This window comes from Stegodyphus dumicola, chromosome X2, assembly GCF_044657685.1.
Source record: "Stegodyphus dumicola isolate Sdum_Otavi_A_Nest chromosome X2, ASM4465768v1".
Lineage (NCBI taxonomy): Eukaryota > Metazoa > Arthropoda > Arachnida > Araneae > Eresidae > Stegodyphus > Stegodyphus dumicola.
This window is the reverse complement of record NC_140781.1, coordinates 39,201,427-39,226,056: the sequence shown is the minus strand read 5'-3', so window position 1 is coordinate 39,226,056 and position 24,630 is coordinate 39,201,427. Positions and strand designations below refer to the sequence as shown.

The following is a 24,630-nucleotide window of genomic DNA, read 5'->3' as shown; positions in this document are numbered from 1 at the left end:
TGTTTCATTAATACAATTGTGTAACAGAACTTTGAAATTTTTCCCATTCTTTTAATTACATCAAGCAATTTTTTATTCTTTGTTTGAAGAAAGTTCATGTATATATTTTATGTTTAATGTAATATATTCTTCCATGTTTCAGTGCACCAGCTAAACATATACAAATATTGCTTTTGCAGGGATCATGATGATGAAACATCTGTCTTTGATGCTGCCAAGAAGCTCAATGAAGTGTCGAATTTGAAAGGTCTCGGACGGTAAGAATTATAATCCATTTTTGTTATCTTTATTCGAATTATTTTTTAAATGGGCTTCGGACGCAAAAACTCATGAAATAGAATATGTATTTCATACTTAATTTTAATGGATTCTTAAATATGTTTCAGAATTATCCATCAGTGTCTATTGGCTCCATTTCCCTAAATTATTTTTGAAAAGAATTTTGTAAATCAGATGCTCTCATTTTTTTTTCTGTTACTTTGATTAATTATTTTAAATATTACATATTCATAAACCATTGTATACAGTTTTATGTTATAACATATTCATTTGGATACCTTAATAGAGTGTTTTAAATGATAACGATTACTAAAATTCTAAATCTGCCCCTTATGATTAAAATTGAAATTCTCCTTCGTGAACAATAAGAATAACTTGAATAGAAAACAGATTCCCTTTTTATGAGGAATGCTTTCCAGTTTGTTTTTTTTTTTTTTTAATTTTCGCAAAAAATAAGCAAGACTTATAAAGGGCGTGTCCAAAGACCTCCATCGTGTTTAAGTACGGTAAACATAAGCCAGAGCTGAATAAATGAATTCGTGATCTCTGTCGGCTCCGAAGTAAATATTTGTAGTTTGGACTACTTGTCTGAGTTGAAATGAATGTCTTGAGGGCTCACTAACATGCGCAGTTTTCAGCCTTGAAATTATAACAAGCGAAGCAAGCAGTTCATGGTCTTAAAAGCACGAAATAATATCGCAAATGGATCTCTTGCATTTTCCTTCTCAGAGCAAATTTTTAATGCGGGCGTAGAGGAAAACAAGCGCATTATTGATAAAACTAGGACATAACACGCATTCATTAATTCTTCAAGTAATTAAAATTTTACTGATAAGTTTGTAGTGAGAATAACTTAGGTAATAATTATCGTAATTAGTCGGCCTCTATATTTAGAGGCCGACTATTGCCAGTATATCATTTATTGTTAGATAAATTAGCGCTTGTTAAATACTTAAAAGCATGCAAATTTTTAAAAGTGCTTCTGCATATATTAATGTTAGACGTATTTTGTGATACATGTGAAACGCTTGCTTTTTAAGTAGCATCTGAATTTTTACAAACTTCTCAACTGGATCACATAATCGCAACTTTTTCAGTAAATGTTTTTTCATTCTTTATAAGCTTCCAAAAATGAACGTGAGCTTGTTTACTCAAAAATGAGGCTTTAAAAATCTGTGTGTTCATTCAGTTTATTCTCAGCACCCTAACGTTCTTCGTTCACAGCTCTAACCGGATATTTCTTCACTTCCTCTACCCGCCGCGGTTGATATGTGATTAGCGGAGGCTTCCAGTACATCGTGGTTGTCAGGTTCAAATCCCGATTAAATAAACTTATTAAAAAGTCGCCTCGGATGAAACAGAGCTTAGCGGTAGCTGAAGTTTACACCTTTGAGCTCGAGACGGAATCTTAAGTGAGTCACTTACTTTTGTGACTGTGTTATGTAGTTTTTTGATCTACCTGTAAGGTAACCTACTAGTTGACCGTAACACTTAAAATTCTCTTACAACATTAATATACTAGTATCAATAAAATCAAACATTTGCGTTGTGTTTTCCGGATTAACCCTGAAATCAATTTGAGAAGTAGACTGGTGAAAATCATGAGCACACAAATAAAATAACCATTTGACTGATCTAGAAAAAGTGAACCAATTTATTAAATTCTTCTGCAATTACTTTATCCATTACTTAGAAAATCAATTATATTCAAACAGTACTGTAAAATATTGAGTTTTACAAATCCACTCTTACAGAGTAATATTACTTTTAACTTTAGCCTTTATAATATCAGCTATAATTACTATTACAATCAAGTAAACATATCAGAATAAAACTTTGAATAAATGAATAATACCCTCCCGGGGGAGAAAAAAAAATTTAACAAATTACACTTTTCCAAAAAAAAAAAAAAAAATAGAAACACTTCACACAGAATAATCAATACTAAAAGAATACTGCAGATTATTGCACTTAGTAACATTAATTAAAAATAAAGGAATTGAGTTATTGCACATAATAATTTTCTATTTTTAAAAGTATAGTTTAACAGGATAAAATATTAATTTAATTCATGCTATTACATCCTAAAAGCAAGGTTAATCCCTGAGAGGAGAAAAGAAGCTCAAATAATGACACTTTTACAAATCAATCCTCACCAAGAAAGAAATCCCCAAGTTCAATTAAATAATTTCATGAAGAACTTATTTTTCCTTAACCAATTTAACTAAGTTACAAATTTAAAATAGGTTATAGTTCCTTAGCCAATCTAATAATTTTACTTAATCGACACACAAAAATGATTTCAATGGAGTTAGGTTAAATTTATCAACTACAAAAATTAGAAATTCAACAAATTAAATTATTTCAATCATTTTAACTGCAGAGTTCTATAAACATTAGACCAGTGCTCCGCAACCGGTGTGCCGCGGCACACTGGTGTGCCATGAGTAGGATATAGGTGTGCCGCAATCAAATACATGTATTTGACATTTTGCAATTTTTTATCATGTATTTAATACACAATGACAATTTTTCCCTTAATAATGTCTATTTTAAATGTTTTTATATATTTCACTGTTGTGTGATTGTGTGTGTGATTATAAGTGTGTCAGCATTTGAATTTTTTTGGCACTTCCTTGATAACTCGGAACTCTTTGGTGTGCCATGAAATTCCAGAAAGATTTTTTGTGCGTCACATGTGAGAAAAGGTTGTGGAGCACTGCATTAGACTATTAAAACAAACAAGAAAAAAAAACTTAGCTGAAGAATCCAGACGGGCAGCTGTGGGATGGGAGAGATGAAAACCATATCAATGAGAAGAATTCGGTGAAGCAAAAGGACGTCGTGATATTGAATTAGACGCAACAACTTTTAATAAGAAGCAGGCGGAAAAGTTCTTGAGAGTGGCATTAACACTTTGCAAGATGCGTGACAAATCAATTCGGGAGGGCGACGGGGACCGCAGGAAACCCATCCTTTAAGGAGGTAGACATCACAGCAAGATCAGTTGAGTAGAAGCATACTTCCATTAAGATGACTCTCAGATGATCCCAGAGAATATTTTAGTTAAATTCGAACCTGAAGTGGGTCTTGACCCACGCTTAAGAGGAAAGTTCATTCCAGAAGCAACATATAAGATGAAAAGTTCCTTGAACTCCGAGGAGCAAGAAATTGATGGCACTATATGAGGATCTTCACTTATCTCAGGGAACGGTGTATTATTTGTTTTCTTCAAGGCAGTTAAACCCAGGGTTGGAAGTACTTGATGACATATTAAAAAAAATGAGTAGTACGATGGAAGTTTTAGCTAGTATCGATGTTTAAGGTATTAAAAAATATATTATCTCATCCCGATGTTTCACTGGCGAACGGACGCAGAAAAATTTATCGGGCCGAAGGCCACGAGAATCCGCTACTTTGACAATCATTAGGTAAGCCTCAGGAAGCAACGGCCCAACAATGGCCCTTCCAAAAGTGGAAATCTCACGAACATGATTCCGAAAAATCAGCTGCCGGCTAGTACAACATCAAGTGGCAAGTGAAAAAAGTCCAAAAAGTGACCTCGTCCCTCAAAACAGCCCGTTAAAAGGGGACCGCTGGAATACCAACTTGGCATTGCTCACTCCCCGCCAAAAATTAAACCAGTTGCAAATTCAGCATTCCTTCATGTTAACAATCTCGCCAAAACCACCACTTTGAAACCCCAACGGAAATTCTAAGTCGCTAAGCCGTCGCCAATCAGCCACGCCTCGCGAAAGGGGAGAACGTGGAATTTCAACAACCCTGTACGCAGTCCCAACGAAGGAGCGCTGAAAACTCGAAAAAACGACTATTTTACCGGAAAGAGAACACTTTTTCCCCCAGAATAGAAATCACAATGACAACGGAAAAAAATCTATTAATTAAAGCTCATAACTAAAATGCAATTACAGTTAGGAAAACAAAAGTTATATCAAATTAAAGAGCTAATTTTCTGCAACTATAGATACTAAATACTAAGAAATCGACTTAATTTTTATCATGAAAAACTGAGTTTATTACATGAAAATTCACCTATATCCATTGTCTGAGTGTACAAGATTGAAGACGCTGTTCGCGAAAAACCAAATAACCGAAATAGATTACACTAGACTTAATAAGCCAAATAAATGAATATATCCAAACTTGTTGTGTAGCTAAAATTTTGAATATTTACAAATTAAAATTTTGATTTTTATGATTCACTTAATTATATTAAATTTGCTACACAACAACTGTATTCTTGGATATGAATGCTTAAAACCCATCAATCGGAAATTTCTCTCCAAAGACTGGTGGTGGTAGAAAAGGCTATAAAATTTCATTTCTCGACAAAGTATGGGAAAACCCTTGCAGAGAGAGGAGTAAAATTACATTGTCATTTACTCTAAAGGGCTGCAGGTAACTACAGGAGCATTTTATTTAAGCTCACCCGTAAGTATTCATGAAGCAGAGCATATCTCTGTTGCCTTTGCAAATGTTAAATTAATAGCAACAGCACCTTTATTCGGTTTAGGATAAGTGTGTTATAATACATGTATCCATCAACGAAGGATGTGTTTCTAAATTTAAAGCTCTACAATTAATTCCACTCCCACCTATGTATGTAGGAATCGAAGCTATGCGTTATTAATCATGACCTTCTAATATATTTCATAAGGTAAATGCCTTTAATTGGAAATAAAAATTCAGAACATTTCCCCTTCATTTCAAAGGAAAAAAAATATTTTTACTTTTAGGAAATATGTTGATATTTAAAAAATAACTTAAAATATACTTTTAATATCAATTTTACGGTTCAGAATTAACACTTTTTTTTTTTTCAAAATGCTTTTTAAAGTTTGTAAGGATGATGTCAATTTTATTAACAATTAAATTTCCTTTCCTTTCGATTCTTAACTTCAACTTACCATTTCCGGCCAGAACGTACTTTTAGAATCACGTCTGAATACATAATGAGGAAGAGCAGTATTTAAACGCGAAGTTCTTCGATCTTAGTGAGAGAGATACTAGGTACTCTGGTTGCACGCGTCCGCTATTTTAGGCTACTCTCTCGTAATCTATTATCACGCTCGGCCGTATTTTAGACCCTTGATAGCTTCGCAGTCTATTAACATTAAGTCCAACTCTGTTAGAATTTTGATAGCTTTGGCTATACCTCTTTAGTTTAGTTTAGTTTAATTCTTAGTCTCTTAAGTTCAAGCCCAAGTGTCGGCTCAATTGTACAACTCTAAGACAGAGTTCTATCAAATCTTATTTTGAATAATAATAGATTATTTTACTCTTCCCTCTTGTTGTTTCCTGTCAGACGAACTGAAGCGATTATTCACTTACTAGTTCTTAAGATCCTTCACTTTCAACAGTAGCTTAAAATTACCCAGTGAGGAACTGTACAAGTTCTCAACTAATGTAAGTGTAAATATTTTGCCTGTACATTTTATTAGCCTACTAGGCGATGAATAAGTAACTTCTTGTGACCTTTAAATGAAACCAAGAATATGACTTTAAAAATGACTTTAAATATGACTTTTAAGAATTTGACTATTAATGTTTTAACGAAGAAAATGTTGTTTTTTACTTACAAATGGCAAAGTGGCTAAATTCCCTGACCACTAGTAGTTCGACTCAGGCCCTTGAACCCAGGGCGACAGGCCTGGCTTCATGATTGGTTTTCGTGTTTTTCTATATGTGTAACATAAATACGAGCCGGTGTTTCGTACAAAGTCCGCATCGAAGGCATCTCTCTTTTTAGGCAAATAGCCGTCGTGTGTTTTTCCGTATCTAAACAAGCTAATCTAATCTTACCTGATTAACTGAAAATAGAGTTGAGGGATGTTGAATTATAATTTTGGTGCAGCCAGGTTCCTAACAACTAAGCTATATTTAGAAACAGCCCTGTAAAATCTAAAATGTCTAAAAGTGAAATTTATACAAACAAGAGATATCAAAAATCAAAATATTCTTATGCAATTACAAAAAAAAAAAAAAAAAAGGAATAGAGATCATAAATTGTTTCTTTACTTCTCGTGATTTCAAACTTGTATTATTATATTTTATTTCAATTTGCAAAAAGAGTACATAAAGTTTTATTTCAGTTCTTGAAGATATTACATAGCATGTTACTGAATTTATAATAATAACATGTGTAAAAACTATAAGAAAAACAAAAAATATTTTTAAATAATATAAGCCGTGAAGGAAAACTAATTTGAATACCAGGTGTTATTGAAACATTTCACTAGCCTCAGACTCCTTCGAGCTTGGACTTTCGAACTACAAAACGTATGTACTGGCGATTACATTACAAGAGCCCATAAGAAAATGCATTTATTTGCGTATGGTTTTCTCTCCCTTCCACGCACATACACCAACTGGCTATCAGTATACACTCGTAACCATTCTTCTTCCGGGTAGCAAGCATTTATATTTTCATATGCCAAAGTGTTGCAATGAGTTATTTACTTATATCTCTAAGCCTCGTGGAAGATTTCGTGGAACACGAGGAGTTTGTCTTCGTTTTATTAAATAAAAACAGAAGCTTTGAGGACATTTTCATTAGTCATGGTTTTGAACACCTCTTGATCAAGCCCAAGACGAAGGGAGAAACCCTTGTTTTTAACAAAATTACGAGATAGTAAGAAATGTTCAACCTCAAAATTTAGGCTTAAACCTGAAATCACTTCATAAACTTCTTGGATAAAAGCGCTCTATGTCTTTAGATTCCACTCAGGCGCAAAGGGACAGGCATCCCTGTGTTCTAATAATTTTCGCCCAAGGAAGTAAAAGGAAGTACCGGAAGGTCTGTTATTAGTGCATAACTACATGCAATCAATATTAGTTTCTTTCGCTGCACCTGTAATTAAACGCAGTACCTGATTCTGGAGAGTTTCTGGATTATTGAGAATTTGCTTAGAGGAAGCGATTAATGGTTAACAACAATATGTCAAAAATAGGTACAATACCTGGTGTTTAGAGTAGATCTTGGGCAGCTCCAGTTGGAACCCGCTAAAATTTTTTAAGAGATAAATTGTTCTATAAGCTCGACATATTGTATCCTCTAGATGTGATCACAATTTAAATTATGATCAATTTAAAATTTATTTAACCACCCCTCGTAGATGACAACTCAAAATTTTTCACAACTTAAACCGGAAACTACAAATAATATTACAGTATTTAGTTACTTAGCCTGGTCTCTAAAGTTCAGTTATTTACAAACAAACTTCTAAATTCAAACTTAAGCATCTGGTCGGTTACAAAATCTCCAAATTCGTAAAGCACATGCCAACGACAAAACAGCTGATTAAACTTTAGCAGTTCTCGAGCACAGCAATAACTTATATTTGGTGAGGCAACAGCGACGGCTTCCATCCTTTCTGTGCTGAGCGAATATCTTTATATTAGCTAAGAAGGATAGGATAAAATTTAACACAAATCTAACTGTTCGTAAAATTTAAGACAGTTAACAGATCTTGATAATATTAGTCAACAATTAGTATACTAAAGAGGTTATTTCGTTTATTCGAGGTTTTTTGTTTGTTTAGAGGTCTATCACATTTCTATGTTTGAAAGTGACTACAGTCTTGTAATACTGTAGTGATTCATAAAAATATAATGTTGTCGTTATTCATTATGATTCATGTATAATGAAGAGTAGAGAGGGAGGTTTAATTATTTTGTAATAAATCTATTTAAATGATACATATGCTAAGGAAGATATCTATGCAGCGTTAGCCAGGAGTCGAATTAAGGATCATGTCTCTAAAATTGATGTGATTATGTAATGAGCATTTGTGAATACATGCATCAGTTTATGAAGGCTTAACTTTAGCAGTTCAAACTCTCAATAGCAGCTCCATTCCTAAGTCTTTCCTCAATTATTCTTTAAACATTTATGCCTAATAATTCTGGGAGTGATGTTACGTTCATTCTGTTAACAGCTGGAAACCTTATTAATGGAAGTAAGGGAGGGATGTATGCAAACGCATAGCTTTCCCATTAAATCAAGATTTAAAATTCTTATATTAAGAACTATATATTTATAAGAAACAGTTCATTAACTTCTTAAATAAACTCTATGTGTCTTAAATTTAGGTTTAAATGTTATCTTTTCTTTGCACACATTAGCACACAGAAAAAATTGATCACTTTTAATCTAAATCTCATCAATCTTTTTAAATCCTAATATTACCTCAGATATTAATTCATTTCCTAGCATTCTAAATAAAACTGAAATCCAGTTTTAGGTTTTCTGATGACCAGAAATTAGCCTTAAAAATTCATTAAAGCTAGAAAAAGCTTAGTCTAAAAAATTTATTTTTAGATCGAAATTCCTTAAATTATGTTTCTATTAATATACAAAAAACAATTTTCAAAATATTTAAATTAAATTATTAAAATAAAATAATATTAATTTCTCCCTCTTCTCAAATAAACAAATCTGATATAGAACTTAATCTAAGCATGGTATTTTATGCCTCTATTCCCTTCTCAAAGTTTACAAAGTTCAATTTCAGACTGATTCCTATTATTAGTACGTGTTGCTCTATAACTGGTGATTCCTTAAAGTATCTCACTCTATTCTTTTACCTCTTGTTATTACAATTTTAATTTTCAAGTGTCTTCCAAATAACTTCACGCACTTGAAATTTTGTTTGTTTAGATCTTCTTGATGATTCTGTTTCACTTCTTGCTCCCATTTCTTTATTTATCATCGCTGCAGAACTTCCGCCAGTCATATTTCTCTAGGGCGCAGAATATATTTTTCTTCAAAAGGTATTCACCAGGGAAATTGGAAAGAATAAAAAGCCAATTAAAATTGGGTATAAATAAATAATGTTCTGAAGTTCAATTTTAGTTTAGCAGAATCGCTTTCAAATATCAACGTCTCTTCAGCTGCAACTAAATTTTCATACATTTCATTCTATTTGTTCTTTAAATACTAGCAAGTTATTGAAAATGCATTAATCTGACTTTCCGTTAGCGGTTCTTGCCTTTCATTTACTTGGAGTTAAAGAAGGTGATAGTATAAAACCACTGAAGCAGCTTCGGCTAAAATTAAACCGAAAAGACAAACACGTTATTTATCTAAACTCAGTTTGCCATTTCCTCACATTTCATATATGCTTCTAATATTTTGTGCACTGTGGAGCTTTTCTTCACTTATGTTTTAATCTAATAATTTGGCAAAACCCAGCGCCCGACTTAGCCTAATTAGAGGTCGGGACAAAAACTTCTTTGGGGGCTTCCCCTTTGCTTCACTACTTAAATAATGAAGAACCGAACTTTATAGAGGTATTTAAAATTTTCACCTCATTATAGATATATAACAAGAAAATTGACTAAACCTAAAATAGCTGTAAAGTCACTTCCTTCCCAATGGTCAGACGAAATATCGTGCTATCCATTTTATTGATTTTCTGACAGTTATTCCATCATTAAAATGAGACAGAACATCTGAAGAGCCAAAATTTGACAAAAATGCTATTTAAATTTGTAATTAGAAAATGTAAAAGAACAGGCTTTTGATTGGTCACATTTGTCCATCGTAATTGCGAAACTTTAGCTGAATTCTGCCTTAGAAATCAATGGCTTTAACGAAATATAGATTTTTTTGTGTTCATACGATAGATTAATGAAAAAGCTAACATAAAATTGATGGATTTTACATTGTACTGATATTTTGTTTAAAATACGTTATTTAAAGAAAGAAAGGTAAAATAAACTTTCTATTCGATTTGGGGCTCTCCTTTGATGTGGAGGCCCTGGATAACTGCGCCTTATGCCCCTGCCTTAGTCAGGCTCTGGCAATACCATGGATTTCCCGGGATTATATGTAGCTGCAAGTATAATTGCTGAGCAATTCAGTATCCATTGCTTACTGCTGAAATTGAAAACGTTAACCATCAGTGATACATCATTGTTTTAAATGCTTATGAAATTAGCAAATTTTGAAATTAACTCAGCAGTTTCAATCATCATATATGCTTTTTATATGCAGAACTTTTTGCTATAGTAGGAATTCTCCAACCGCCCGTATTATTAGGAAAAATCCTCTGTATATCTTGCTTTCACCAACCATTATCGTGATTGCAACAAAGCGTCTGTATTTAAAAGTCTCCTTAAGCGTTCGTTTATGGTCTGTTCTGCTGATCCATTAGTTCACAGAGTTAGAGTGACACGCATAACCTTTAACCAATAGCTTTATAAGTTCTTTATAAATAACATATTTCCCTTTCATATTCTATGTTTCAAATAAACTTTCTATCCAAACTGCTCTTCCGGTGAATTTGTTCCACATTATATCTAAGGAACATTTAAAAACAGTTGCTAGATTTAAGAATGTTTCACAACAGAACTCCATCAGAAAAATTTTGAATAAGCAAATAAACACTTTTTTGTCATTAGACTTGTTGTGAAAAGTTTTATCGCATTTATGCTGGTAAAGTGCTTTGCTATCCTCAAACGCATGTGAGCTTGGCCAGTGTGAGAGATTCACATTGCATAAAACATACCTAAATCCACATTTATTTAAGTGCCGATGATCTCAAACTGAATTGCAGTTTCAAAATGCAGGAAGTTTTTTCAGATTTATAAAGATGTTATTTGTCGAAGGCTACATTGTATTTATTACCGTTTACAGGGCTTTATTAAAAAATAAACATATACCTTTAAAAAAGGAATTATATGTACTTAGTAAAATATTGTTCTTAAGTTATTAGTGACTAGCCTTAAGTATCCAAACAAAAGTAATCTTAAGTTATTAGTGGCTAGCCTACAGTATCAAATGCCAGAAAATACACATATTTCTTGCATATTTGAAAACTCCAGATATCATAAAATCAATAATAATTCATAAAAGTAAAGTTTAACTATCACCCCTGATATACCAAGGAATGTCACAACCTCGTAGAACTGGATATGGTCCAGCACTGAACAAAAGAGAGATTTTATAAGGACTTCGTCTAAAGAAGTTCGAATAGATTGAAACAAAAGAGAGTATGCAAGGGCCCTTTTGTCCACGGAAGCTAAACTAGGCATTAGTAAAACGTAGTTAATGGCTTCGGTGATGCAATGGTAGAGCAAATGCCTGAAGATAAAGATATTGTGGTTTTAGACACCAACCAAAGGAAACTGATACAGAATACCGACGTGTATATGAAAAATACACATTAATTTTTTAATTTAGGTAAACTCATTTTTAATTCTCAATATTTTTAAGTTATTTCTTTCTAAACCCATGCCTCAATACTCGTGGACGCTTTGTAGTACAATATGCCACATCCTGTCTCTTCTCGATCGTTACACTAGAGCTATTCAACAGTACTTTATTTTTAAAAAATTGTACTAAGACATTTTTGAGGAAATCATTTGCTTTTTTTTATAGGACATGCAGAGTAACTAGGTTTTTTTTTTAAATATGAGAAGGGAAAAGTGTGCAATTCCCTCTCCGGGATTCGAACCAGGACTCTCGAATACGCACCGAGTGTGCTAGCGCTACGCCACGAAAGTATATTGGAAGGAGAGAGGAAATACCTTATAAAGTTATACAAGGTGTCCATTAGTAGCTATAAATTCAGATTGTAAAAATTTTCTTTGGCTTTGTTCATTTTCGCCTGACTTGATTTGCTATTAAAAAATCTCTTACTTTATTTGTTCTGGTCTTTGTCAAATTTCCCTGACCAATTACTTGCTCTTTTCCAAACGTTTCTTTCATAGGCTCATTCTCATTTTCTTTCGATATCGATTTTCAGGCTCAATTCCTGAAAATCTTCTCTGCCGCATCCTTTTGTTTAAAGTTTCATTAGAATTATGCTTAAGTGCCCATGGCGATGGTTTATGTCTTGATATTTTCAGCTCTTCGTTGTTGTTGTTTTGGTCTTCGTTTTGAAATTTGTTCATTGTGCTTTTCTTAATTTCTGCATGAATTAGAAGTATAAATAAAGCACATTAAATAACAAAAGTCTACGTATTTAATTTACCATCTGCATCTTGTATTTTGAAATCGTATGAGAAATTACAAATTATCAGCGCTTTCATCAAATGCGTTTTCTGAACGTAAGTCTAGGATTTCAGTGCAAATACTTTATAGAGATACAGTTTTCATCATAATTTGTTCATATGTCTAATGGTTTAATGTTATTATTTTTTCAGTCTTAGACTTGGATGCATTACTGTACTGGACAATAATACATTTTATACACTGTTTGTTTTTTTAACTTTTCCTTTAATATGGTAGAAGTTTCAATCTTAGTAAGGTCATTAAACTATGAAATGAAAACTTTGATGTTTCTTTGATGACCCCTGCAACATTCAAATGCAGATCAGAAAACATTTTCTCCCAGAAAGGAATTTCAGCTGTGCAATACGAAAGTGTTTATACGTACAGTGATTACTAATGGAAAAGAGGTTGCTGATTGTGGTTGCGTAATTTCTCTCTTTAAGATTCTCTAATTTCTCTTCACATATTAAAAAGAAAGTATTTTTTAAAAGTTGTAGAATCATTAGTTTTTTTTCGGGGGGGAAGCAGGAGTAAAAAGAGCAACGCCCTCGGCGGGAATCGAACCATAGACCTCTGGAATACGCTTCCAGTGTGCAGACCACTACACCACGAAGGCATACCAAAAGCCGGACGAATACGTTATATGCTCCCCCTTTTAAAGGGAGACTGGGATTTTCAGGGGACCCAATCGCCAAATTCTGGGTGTGGAGAATCATCATCCCCCACCCATTTAGTTCGAGCCCCACTGTTGAGTCAATAGGTTTTTACTGGAAGCAGGAATGATGAAAAATGGTCAACGCCCTCGCCAGAAAGCGAGCCACGGACCTCTGAAATACGCGCCCAGCGTGCAGACCACTACACTACGAAGGCATGCTAAGAAAGCGGGAGAAATACCTTATAAATTATTCAAGAAATTTTAATTGAAGTCGCATCACTCATTTAAGAAACAAATGAAGCGTCATATTATAGTTTCTATCTCGAAATACCTCAATTGACAAAACTGCCCTCAACTTTTATAAACTCAGGTTCTACCGCAAACTACAGCTGTCTAAATGGCAAATGGCATTAATATAATTTTCTTGGAACATTTCTTAAAACGCTTCTCAGTATAAAAAAACTTCATGAAATTTTTAAAAGCTTTTCCTACTGTTTCTGTAATAGACAGCAGTCAATATTTATTTATTCCTATATATAGAAATTATCTTTGTGTTGAACTCAGGACCCCATTTCCACGGAGAAGTGCTCTTTTCATCTGATATATAGCGACAAAATGCTCCGGATTATTCCTACATAATAAGAAAAATAATCACTATCATAAATTTATAGAGTTGTTAGGATTTTCAGAGCAGAAAATATGAAAAATTTTCAATGCCTTACCCCAAGATTCCAGTTCCGGACCTTCCGATGCTAGCCAGAGAGGCTTCCTAGTTACAACACGAAGGCATGAGATAAAGAAGGAGAATATAACTTTCGTTTTCCTGCACTTAAAGGGCGGTTGGGGAGGACGGGACCCAATCACCAAATCCTGGTAGTAACAAATTTGCGTGGACCACGTTTTAGTTCGAACGCCACTGTAGAGTCTTTAGGTTTATTTGGTGCAAGAGACATGAAAAATGTGCAGTGTCCTTGCCACAACTCGAACTCTGACCCTTCTGAATGCTGTCCAGACATGCTTTCCACTTATACCCCGAAAACACACGGTAGTGAAAGAGAAAATACCTTACAATTTAACTTAAGTTTACCATAAAAATATTCCTATTTAGTCATAAAATTAAACATTGATTTCATAGTTGATCGTTCTTGAAAAACCAAGTTAAAATCAATCGGCACAATCCCTTCTTCTATTTTTACATGGCTAGCCAAATGCAACAATAGTGGAAGAAGAATGTAGGGCCCCGAAATGTTCTACTTCAGCTATGTGTTACTATAAAGTTTAGCCCAGTTTGAGGATTGAGCACAGAATCTTCTTTCCATTGACTAGTGCTGTTGTCAAATCAGACGTCGTTGTCTTTAATTAGTGCCTCGTTATCTCCACTTAACCATGAGACTCGGTTAGTTTGATCTTAACTAGCTGTACCGACCATGTGAAAACGTATGCCTACCACATTAACCACTGTCATATATCATTGATGCATCTTTTATTTCTCTGGTCTACTCATTTATTGAAACCCATACATAGATAGATGAATTTCTTAAATAGCATAGCAAAAATATTTTAAAACATAACATTTTCTCTTTTAGTATAATAATTTTTTATCGCTTAGTATTCATGTGCGGCTCTTACATAAAGTGGAACCGTTTTTCCTTTGCATCCCATCTTTTATCATAAAAATTAGACTTAAAACCATAAAATAAATTGTATAGTTGGCATCTTGTATCGAATAGAGATCCGGGACCTTTATGGGAACATATTCTTGAAATTAAATGTATCATATATGCTGGAGGAGTTGGGAATACGCACGAGTAGTTGGCAATTTTTTAATAATTCAGCTATAACTTTTAATATATTTCTGAAGAATGATAAATCATAAAAATGCTCTTTCCCTTCGTCTTGTAGCCGAATATCGTTTTATTGATCGCTTAAGTTTCTGTTTTGCGTGTTACTTTAACATTTACTCTTACATATTTAATGTTATTTAGGCTGTCCACTGAAGTGCAGGTGTTATTTTTTTATTGTAACGACATTCTGGCTGAATACGCAAAGAAGACGCTATCACGCAACAATAACGTTATCCAGTAAAAAAATTAAGAAAAATGCCTTCTCGATTGGAAGTTGGACCCTTAATCGAGAAATAATATCTGTCAAAAGTTTTATTGCCTTATCATCTATCTGAAGACTTCCTATAACGTTATCTCACCCGGCATCTTTCGCAGGTACATGAACCGAACAAACCTACTTTCTTTACAAATATTTAAGATCCTATATATCTTTTACATTTTTTTATATTTAATGTTTATCTTTTAAAATATATATATATATATATATATATATATATATTAATTGAAAATTTGATATCTAAAGTAAAATTAAGCTAACAGTGAAATCAATTTAAAAAAAGAAAATTTACATTTTTAAACTATATCTTTAATAACATAATGAAACAGTAAACCGAAGAAAATGGTGTTTTCAGAAGTATGGTAAAAATTAAACTGTTTTACCAACTTGTTCATTTAATTTAATGATGTATAGATTGGTCGATAAATTAGGTTAGAAATTTCTGCTGTGCTTTTATGAACTATTTACAGCCTAAATCAAATTTCTTATTTATTGGTATAATATTAACAGAAAATTAAAGAAGTTTCCTTTGGATATCTCATATGTCATTTGGTAAACTTTGTTGGCTGTAGGAGTTATTTTAAGTTTCTAACAGTTATTTTAATTTTTAAACATGCTTTACTGTTTATTAGCGTTTCCCACCTACTATTCGCTACCAGAATAAGTTTTTAGTATCGTGTTGAATATAAATCCGATAGGAAAAGTATTTAAAGGAAGGTTTCGCTTACTTCAGCAGAAGAGCTTAGTGGCGAGTGTTTGCCGTCAGGCTAATTCGCTGTTTAAAGCTAACTACGCTCGCCCGTATTGAATGCGCCTGCTGATATTCGCTGGTTAATTTCCTTAGGGCCAACTACGTTAGATAATTATGTTCAGCTTCGGCTCAGTTCAGTTTAGTTTAGCATTAGATTAGTTTCTTATTTTCTTATCTTGAGTTAAAGCCCAAATGGAGGCTTTTCTGTAAGCCCGAGAAAGGGGCCATCTGTGTTCTTAGTTTGAGATAGTAAAGGGTGGGTTTACCACTTCTCTGTACTTTTCATTTGCCCACTTGGACTCAGCGATAAGTCGCTACATAGTTGAACAAGGTTCTCACTAAGCACAGGAAAAGTAGTTAGAAATATTACAGGGTAAATGGGCGGAAGTGCAAAGAGGCGCCTGTACTGTACATTAACTAATATTCTGTGATCTCTCCACTAAAGTTTTACCGGGAAATGAACGTCTGTCAACATAATGTACATTATACAAAACGAATGCACTATGCATACATATGTATCATATCTACTGTTTATATTGTTGGTGGATTCATAACTAAATAAAGATGCGTTCCGCACTTTCTTCTGATCCATCATGAAATTTCATTTCAGTAGTTAAAACCATTTATAATATTAATATATAAAACATATAATCCAAAGAAGTAATTTCTTTAAAATAAAATCATATAGCTTTATGAAATAATCCTTCAATAGTTCCTTTTTGAATATATTTACCTTTTCACATTCATACCGATAGTATTTAGTTCCAAAGCATATATCTGAGTTTGGTGACCAATAAAGGCTTCACTGAGATAAGGCTTAGCTGGTTGATGCACGTTTTTCTCATTTAGCCTAACGAATTATCCTGATCTAAATACATTCCAATATAGTGCACAATATAAACATATGTTACCGTGAAAGACCGAAATTGGAGAATGTCGACTTACAAACCGGCTTATAAATTTATAAACTTATAAACCGACTTATAAACATATAAACCGGATAATATCAACATTCACCAAATACGTCGGTGAAAGACCGAATATTTCACTACATTCTTGTATATTCGGACCCTCACCGGTGTATGTCGACAATCACAGATATACCCTGGTGAAAGTCGAAAAGAGAGGTCATAAAGTGCCATAATAGTTTAAGTTGTTGTAATAAATAAGATCTGAATCACATAATTTAGTAAGTTTTTTATTACTGTTATTTTATTTTCTCATTTAGAACGTACTGTATAATTAAGTAAGTTTTTAACTTCTATTATCTTCCTTTCTCATTTTGAATTTATTGTGTGTTTTAGGTTCTCGTGTTCTTAAGTTCTTATTTCAAGTTTCAAGTGCGTTTATTCGCGACTGAATTACGGAGAAGAAAATATAATATTGTTATATGCTCAACAGTCACCATTAGTACATGGTGAATGTCGACATTGACCGGTGTAAGTCAGAAATAAGAGTATTAGGAAAATATTTCGGACATACACCAAGAGACTATGTGAATGTTGACATTCACCGGGGAAAGTCGACATTCTCCAGATTTTGGTGTTTCACTGTAACATATATATATATAGAGAGAGAGAGAGAGACATAGATATACATATATACATATTGTGTGCTTAATTGGCCATGTGTATACAATCTTATAATCTTATATGCACGTTATACGCCGGACGTGCATATAAGATACGATATATATATATATATCGTATATTCCGGCGTATAACGTGCACTCTTATTACCGAAAATAAGTTCGATATTTACGGTTGCGCGTTATTCGTCGCATATAAAAATGATAGTTTTTAAAATTAGGAAAAAAAGAGCATACAAAAATCAAATATTTTACACATACTTAAATGCTATTTATTTAAAACGAATGACGTACCTTACGAAATTAAAACTTCTCATCATCGGATAACTCTGATCCATTAATAAATAATCATCTTCCGTTCCATCTAAATTGTTAGACATACTACATATTTAAATGACTTTTGAATTATGTCAGCCTTAATTTCATTCCATGATTTTATTATCCACTCACACGCTGTTTCTAGACTGGTTTGTCGCATTTGGTTTCCTTTTTTCAAACTTCTGACATCTACGTATTCCACTTCCGTTTTAAATGTTTTTTTGAATTTGGTGTATTGATACACACGTCTAAAGGCTGAAGAACTAACAGCGTAATCCGTCTGGAATAACTGCCATGTTTTTGCTACCCTCTTTAAACAGTTTCTTGTATTATCCGCTAGATGGAATCTGAGCATGTTGCAACAGATAAGCTTCCTGGATTCTTTAAGGCAACAGGAACATTGCTGTAATTTCATCTAATTTTCCAATATGTGACAGAAAATGATTTTTTTGGCCTTCCAGATTAATAATATACTTTTGAAAACTTATGAACTTGTTGTCCAAATCATTCAGAAGCCATTACAAACGTTTGTTTCTTCCTGTAGAACTAAATTATTGCGTGTCACAAATCGATTACATCAACTCAAAGTTGCGTTAAAATTTCATATTCATTTGCATTCGTTTTTACTTACATTAAGGCAAATAAACGTACGCTGTTTTTTGTTAAAATTAATTAATTCCGATAATTTTCTAGGATCTAGTTCGCAACATAATCTTCTAGGATAGGCCATTTCGATACTCCTTTACGCAAAGGACATTTAATCTTTAGCTTATTAATTATTACCATTTCATTTTTCTTCCACTCATGTGTAGAGCTTTCCACCAGCGCCAAATATCCTTGCTGCAGCACGATTTCTATTTTCTTTCGAAAACTGAATGACTTTGCATCTGAATCCAGTATTGTTTTTATCCCGTTTGGCAGGAGATCGTTTTGAACGCTTGCTCGAAAGCCTGGGGAAAATATTCGAATGAATAGCTTAAAGATAAGAGGATCTCACCTATATCTTTCAGTTTTCTTTGTAAATAAAAGGGTGCGCATTATACGGCTAATATATCTAAAAATTAAAAAAATGTAGTTTGAAATTATAGATGTGCGTTATACGCCGGAGTTTACGGTGTATCTGTATATTAGTATACACATTAAAATAAAACCATGCCATAATGATCTAGTGAAAGAACATGCATGATACAAACACGTAAATCAAATAAGCAAGATGAGTATATTACAAATTAGCTAAAACCTTAATACTTAAACTACGTACATATATATTAAAATACAATGTTAAATATGTTCAATAAAATATTCTGACATGCAGTTCGTATGAAATGGTAAAGCTAAATGTCTTTAAATGTCTTTTAAGTAAGGAAATAAATTAAAATATAGTGCTTTTTAAGTAAGGAAATAAATTAAAATATAGTGCTTTTTAAGTAAGGAAATAAATTAAAATATAGTGCTTTTTAAGTAAGGAAATAAATTAAAATATAGCCAAATAAGAGCCATATGATCGCCTTTAAAATGGTTCAAATGGGATTTTCTTAATATCAACAAATCAGTAAAATAGGAAGAGCAGATAACACAGTCTTACAGTACGTGCTTAAAAGGTTATTCTCGGCTTTTAAAAGGTATTGATGAATCACTGTAGAATGACAGCTTCTCGTACGAGTCAAGGAAACTTCATCATTCGAGTTCTCAATTCACTGCTGATCGATTTTACCATTCTCAGTTTTATTGTTGATCTGAATGTCCCACTCATGTAGCCAATTATTAAACACTTTCCTCTCGATACTACTACGTATCACCAAAAGAGATGAGTCGGTTGGACATTTCTAAAGCTTCTGTCGCTGTGATGTTCACGAGTTCGTTACCTTATAAGGTATTTCTCCAACCTTCTTGGTATGCCTTCGTGGTGTGATGGTCTGCACGCTGGGCGCGTATTCCAGAGGTCCGTGGTTCGATTCCCGGCGAAAGCGTTTGAGCATTTTTCATCTTGCCTGCTTCCAAAAATACCTAATGTGTCTATAGTGGCGCCTGAACTAAAAGGGTGGTGGATGATGTTTCTCCACAACCAGGATTTGGCAATTGGGTAACCTAGTCGCCCTTTAAATGCGGGAGTATATAAGGTATTTCTCCCGCCTTCTTGGCATGCCTACGTGGTGTGGCGGTCATGCTCGCTGAACTCGTATTTCAGAGGTCCGTGGTTCGATTCCCGGCAAAGGCTTTTGCTGACTTTTCATCTTGTCTGCTTCCAAAAATGCCTAATGTCTCTACAACCTTTTGTTCCGACAGGCTCAAGTACCTGCATTAAGCAGTATTATATAATTACATAATTACATACTACATGCATAGAAACTACGTACTAAGTTTATCTTCTACATGTCGACAATTAAGAAGTTATAGCCAGCTGTATTTGTTGCTAGAAATTTTAAGGCACTTACTTCAGTATTGATTAGATATAACAGAATGGGCTAAGTACAGTGTCAATTAAGCTTAGAAGTACAGTATTAATTAAAATGTAAATACTCTACAAGCTTTGTGCAATCGCATAACATCCAGAACAATGTCAGTTAGAAAAGTTGGATATACATTATCAGCCATTTATTAATTATCCACATATGAGGGCGTGCTGTAACTTTGTGTATATCTATGTTCATAAAATGTTACCTATCAGACTATGGAAAACAAACTCAAAAATAATAGAATTTATACAAGTTTGTAAAACTACAGGATCAAAATTTTACAAAAATATCTAAAATGGTATAGATTTTCTGAACATATCAATTCACCATTCCTACAAATTTTCAATAATGTTCAGATCTAGGTTATGTGGTAATCACGTTGTCATACTAATACTGTGAAACCGAAACCAAGTTGTGGTAGAGAAAAAATTGGGCGAAAAGTCCTTGTCCGTTTGGAAAGTCCTGGTTTCTCCGTATATTTTAAGTTTCTTCTTCTTATAAGGTATGTTCTTCAAGCATTGCTTTATATTTTCTTGCATTCAGCTCAATCATAAACACCAAATTCGTATTCAAAGTACTCTGTATCATCACTGAAATGGCACTGAAATTGTCTTTTGATTTAAAAGTTCAGTTCTAGCAACAGATAGCGCCAACTATGCGAATAATTATCTGGCCCTTCAACGTTAAACTTCTCCTCAACAGTTCCTGTGAAATAGCGTGCTGTGATTTGTATAAGGTATGTGCAAGCTTCATTGAGAGCTGGTTTTGCTTTAGTTTGACGTGCTTTAGATATTCTGACTTCGTACAGACTTTTTAGATAATTACCTTTGAACATGATTACCTTTTTTTATTTTTCCCATTGTTATATTAAAACTCACAAATTTCTATTTGTTTTTCAGAAGGAACCCTTCCACTGGTAATTCCGATTAAATTAAATAACTGAAGCAGTATTTTTGGTCCAATGATATTGCTCCATTTTGCTCCAGTGATTATTGCTGCAGGGAATGATAGTCCGAGGAATCTAAAACTAAGATGTTGGTCTTGCTGGAATGAGTACTTCCACGATTCTCAATAAAAGAAATGTTATATCCAAATAAATATGAAACATTTTTTTAAATTCCTACTTAAAAGATAAATAAATTAAATTATTGGAATCTTTTTGAGTTTTAATAATTTGTTGCCCGTTTTCCCGGTACAAATGTGATAGTATTTCAGGTGGTTTTTCAATCAAATTTAGCAGTGTCCGAAAGTACCGTAAAGTCATCTTATTATCACGTTATATAGCTAAGCAAATATTGACGAAGGGCAAATTTTTGTTGTCAGTGTATTATTGAAGTTTGAGAATATCCACTTAAACAGTGCCAAATTTGTTGAAAAACTCCATTGGAAATCAGTAAAACTAAAACATATCTATCGTGTTAACTTTCTTAACACTTCTGAAATTTTTGGAAAAACTAGCGTTGTTATCTTTTGAAATATGGGGCTTCAGGACTTGGCTATTTAAGACGATTATTACTGCTAAATGTTAGCTAAGTAAATAATAATTGAAACTTCCCATTCCTTGCATATACAGTGAACATATATAGAGTTGATGTCTATGAGAATGTATAGAAAAGAGGGTTTACTCTATAAATATTTCTATTCAGGTGAGGATTGTATAATAAATTCCAAGTGTTGAAATTTCATAAGAGTTCATTTTCGTTATGACGACTCTGTTTGCGGAATTGTGGTACTTGTCTTTAAAGTGTAAATGTCAATACATTAAAGATTTGGTTTTTTTTAGTAGTATTCTATCTCGCGCTGTTCCTATTGCAAATTCGTCATCTGTGACAATCCGAATATTGAAATTCAGAATAATGTAATCCAGGATAATGATAGATTTATAAATGGATTCCCACCCGCGTACATCATTAATCAATCTAACTATTGGTAATGGATTTGTTAAATGTTTCGTGGGTGAAGTGTATGACTTACATTCATATAAATGATTATTTGAGTGAAGTTTTCAGTTATCAAATATTCAATGGCTTTTCAAAATTGTAATTAATTCAAGCAGGAGTACAACGTTTGGTATTACTGATATGATTTTCGCACAGTGAATATTATTTTCTGTTTTTGAACGATCAATAATTACTATTAAAATTATGTGGTCTGTTGCATAAATTAATGCAATGTGTTGTATAAGTGCTGTGTTGTTACCTTAAATACCCCATCCAGATCAGGCATTTTAGATTTCTTTGGAAGGAAACCAGTTTCTTAGAAAGATGTAGATTTTTTAAACTGAAATATTATCGTTTCAGTAATCTCCATTTTACATTTAATGATGAAGTGAAAAAATACCAGGAAGTACATTGATGACTTTTGAAAATGTACGAAATTTTCAAATTAGCATATGCATACTAGAAAGTTCTTCATTTGTTTTTAGTAATTTGTTTTTGGTTAGTAATTTTGTTTGTCAGAAATAAATGTTTTTAAAATTATAACTCATGTAAAAGTAATTAGTCACATTAAAATATTAATCTTTATTATCTCGTGCTTTTCATGTAAAGAGTTTTAAATAATAAGATAAAAAATAAACAAATGAATATAATAATTTGCATGAGCATTCTTTCCAGCTAGTAATACTTTTATAAACAAGCCGTATGCTTTATACTGAGTTTCCATTTTACTTTTGATGAATTGTCTATGGTGCAATGTCTGACTAACAGCCTTTATAAGATCCATTATAGTAATAGGAAGAGTTTTACCAATTTATTTTTTGGCAAACTTCCAGATGTTCTCTACAGAATTAGTATCTGGAGAGTTCCTCAGACAATCAAGTGCAGCAGAATTAGTTTTGGCTAGATATTTTGCTTATAATCTTGGTTTTGCGGCAGACATATTATTATGCACTAAATGGGGTTTCCTCTTTGTCCAGCTCACCCACTTCATTTTCATAAGCAGCTGTACCTGCGAAACCTTCTTGTATTTTTCAAATATTGTAGTTTCTTTCCTCATAAATAAACTTCTGTGGCCTTTGTTTAGCGGCTACACCGTTATGAAAATAAAACGGTAGCATAGACAATACTGTTACGAATTTGGTATTTAAAAAGCTAATATTAGTTCAATTATAAATTAATTGGTTTTATTTCTCGCGCAGTGCAGCGCGTGACGAATATTAAAAGAAAGCTAAGCCGGAAAATTGAAAATACAAGAGCGCGTGCATTAAATAAATAAATATCTCTTTTTGATTTCGAGAAAGTACTGGAAAATTCTAGCGCGTGATTTTAAAATCTTATAAAAGGAGGAAAACATCTCAGTTTGTAGTAGTTGCTTAGTTTGTTGTTGTTTAAAAAAACTACTGTTGTTGATTGTAGCGAATTCATGGATTAGCGTTAAAAGAAAACTACTGTGAGATATTGTAATACTGCGTGATAATTTGAGAAAATTTAAGCATTTTTGTTGTGATAATAATAAATTTTTGTTCATTTTTTTTCATCGGACTTGTGCATTCATTTCATAACGAACCCGTACGCACGAACAATTTTTGGTGTCAGAAGTGGGATTTGAATGCCAATAACAAGAGCGATGGAAGAACAATTCAGGCAAATGATGACTGCATTTGCTGCTTTCCAAGAAAAGATGGAAGGGGCCGTCAAATCCGTTAAGGAAGAAATTAAATTGGGCCAGGAATCCGTTAAGGAAGAAATGAAATTGGGCCAGGAATCCGTTAAGGACGAAATGAAAGCCGTTCAAGCTGGTCAAGAAAAGATTGAAGCATGTCAAGAAGAAATGAAAAGAGAAATTACCTGCATAATAGAAAATAAATTTGAAGCTATGGAAGGCAGAATTGACACAGTTGAAAATAAAGTTGGACAAATTGAAGAAAAAGTTTCTTTCGTAAAAGATCAAATTGAAGAAAGAGTTTCTTCGGTGAAAGAAGAAATAGAAAAAAAAGTTTCTTCTGTAAAAGAACATATAGATGGGAGAGTTTCGGCTGTGGAGGAACGAATTGAAGGAAGAGTTTGTGCCGTCCAACACCAAGTCGAACAACAAATTGATGAGAGAGTTTCTGCAGTTGCCAAAGAAATGGAAACGTTAAAGAAATTCGTAGCGACGGCAGGGAGCAAGAATGATGATTTTAAATTCTTACCGATGCCTGCTCGTCCATTTCTGAAGCTATCCACATATGATGGGAAGACATCCTGGCAAGTGTACAAGACCCAGTTTTCTATCGTTGCGGATGCGAATGGATGGGATTCCCAAGCTAAGGCCTGTCATCTCGCCGCTTCTTTAAGGGGTCACACGACCCTTGAATGAGTCGAAAGATGAATTTTTTTACCTTTTTTCAATCTTGTGCAACTTTTTTAATTCTTATCAAAAATACTCAATATTTTGTTCATTATTAATTTAATGTCTATTCTTTAATTAAATGTACTTGAAATTTGAAAATTATAATAAAAA

At 33.1% G+C, this 24,630-nt stretch overlaps 1 protein-coding gene across 3 annotated transcripts in view; it reads left to right on the top strand.

Moving 5' to 3' along the window:
- The window catches only part of LOC118186652 (BAI1-associated protein 3-like), a 600,433-nt gene that overhangs the window by 387,718 nt on the left and 188,085 nt on the right, over positions 1 to 24,630 (top strand). For all 3 annotated transcript variants that reach the window (XM_085808773.1, XM_085808772.1, XM_085808771.1), the window contains one exon: positions 180 to 257. In XM_085808773.1, the coding sequence (XP_085664899.1) occupies positions 180 to 257 (78 nt within the window). The remainder of the gene's footprint in view (positions 1 to 179; positions 258 to 24,630) is intronic.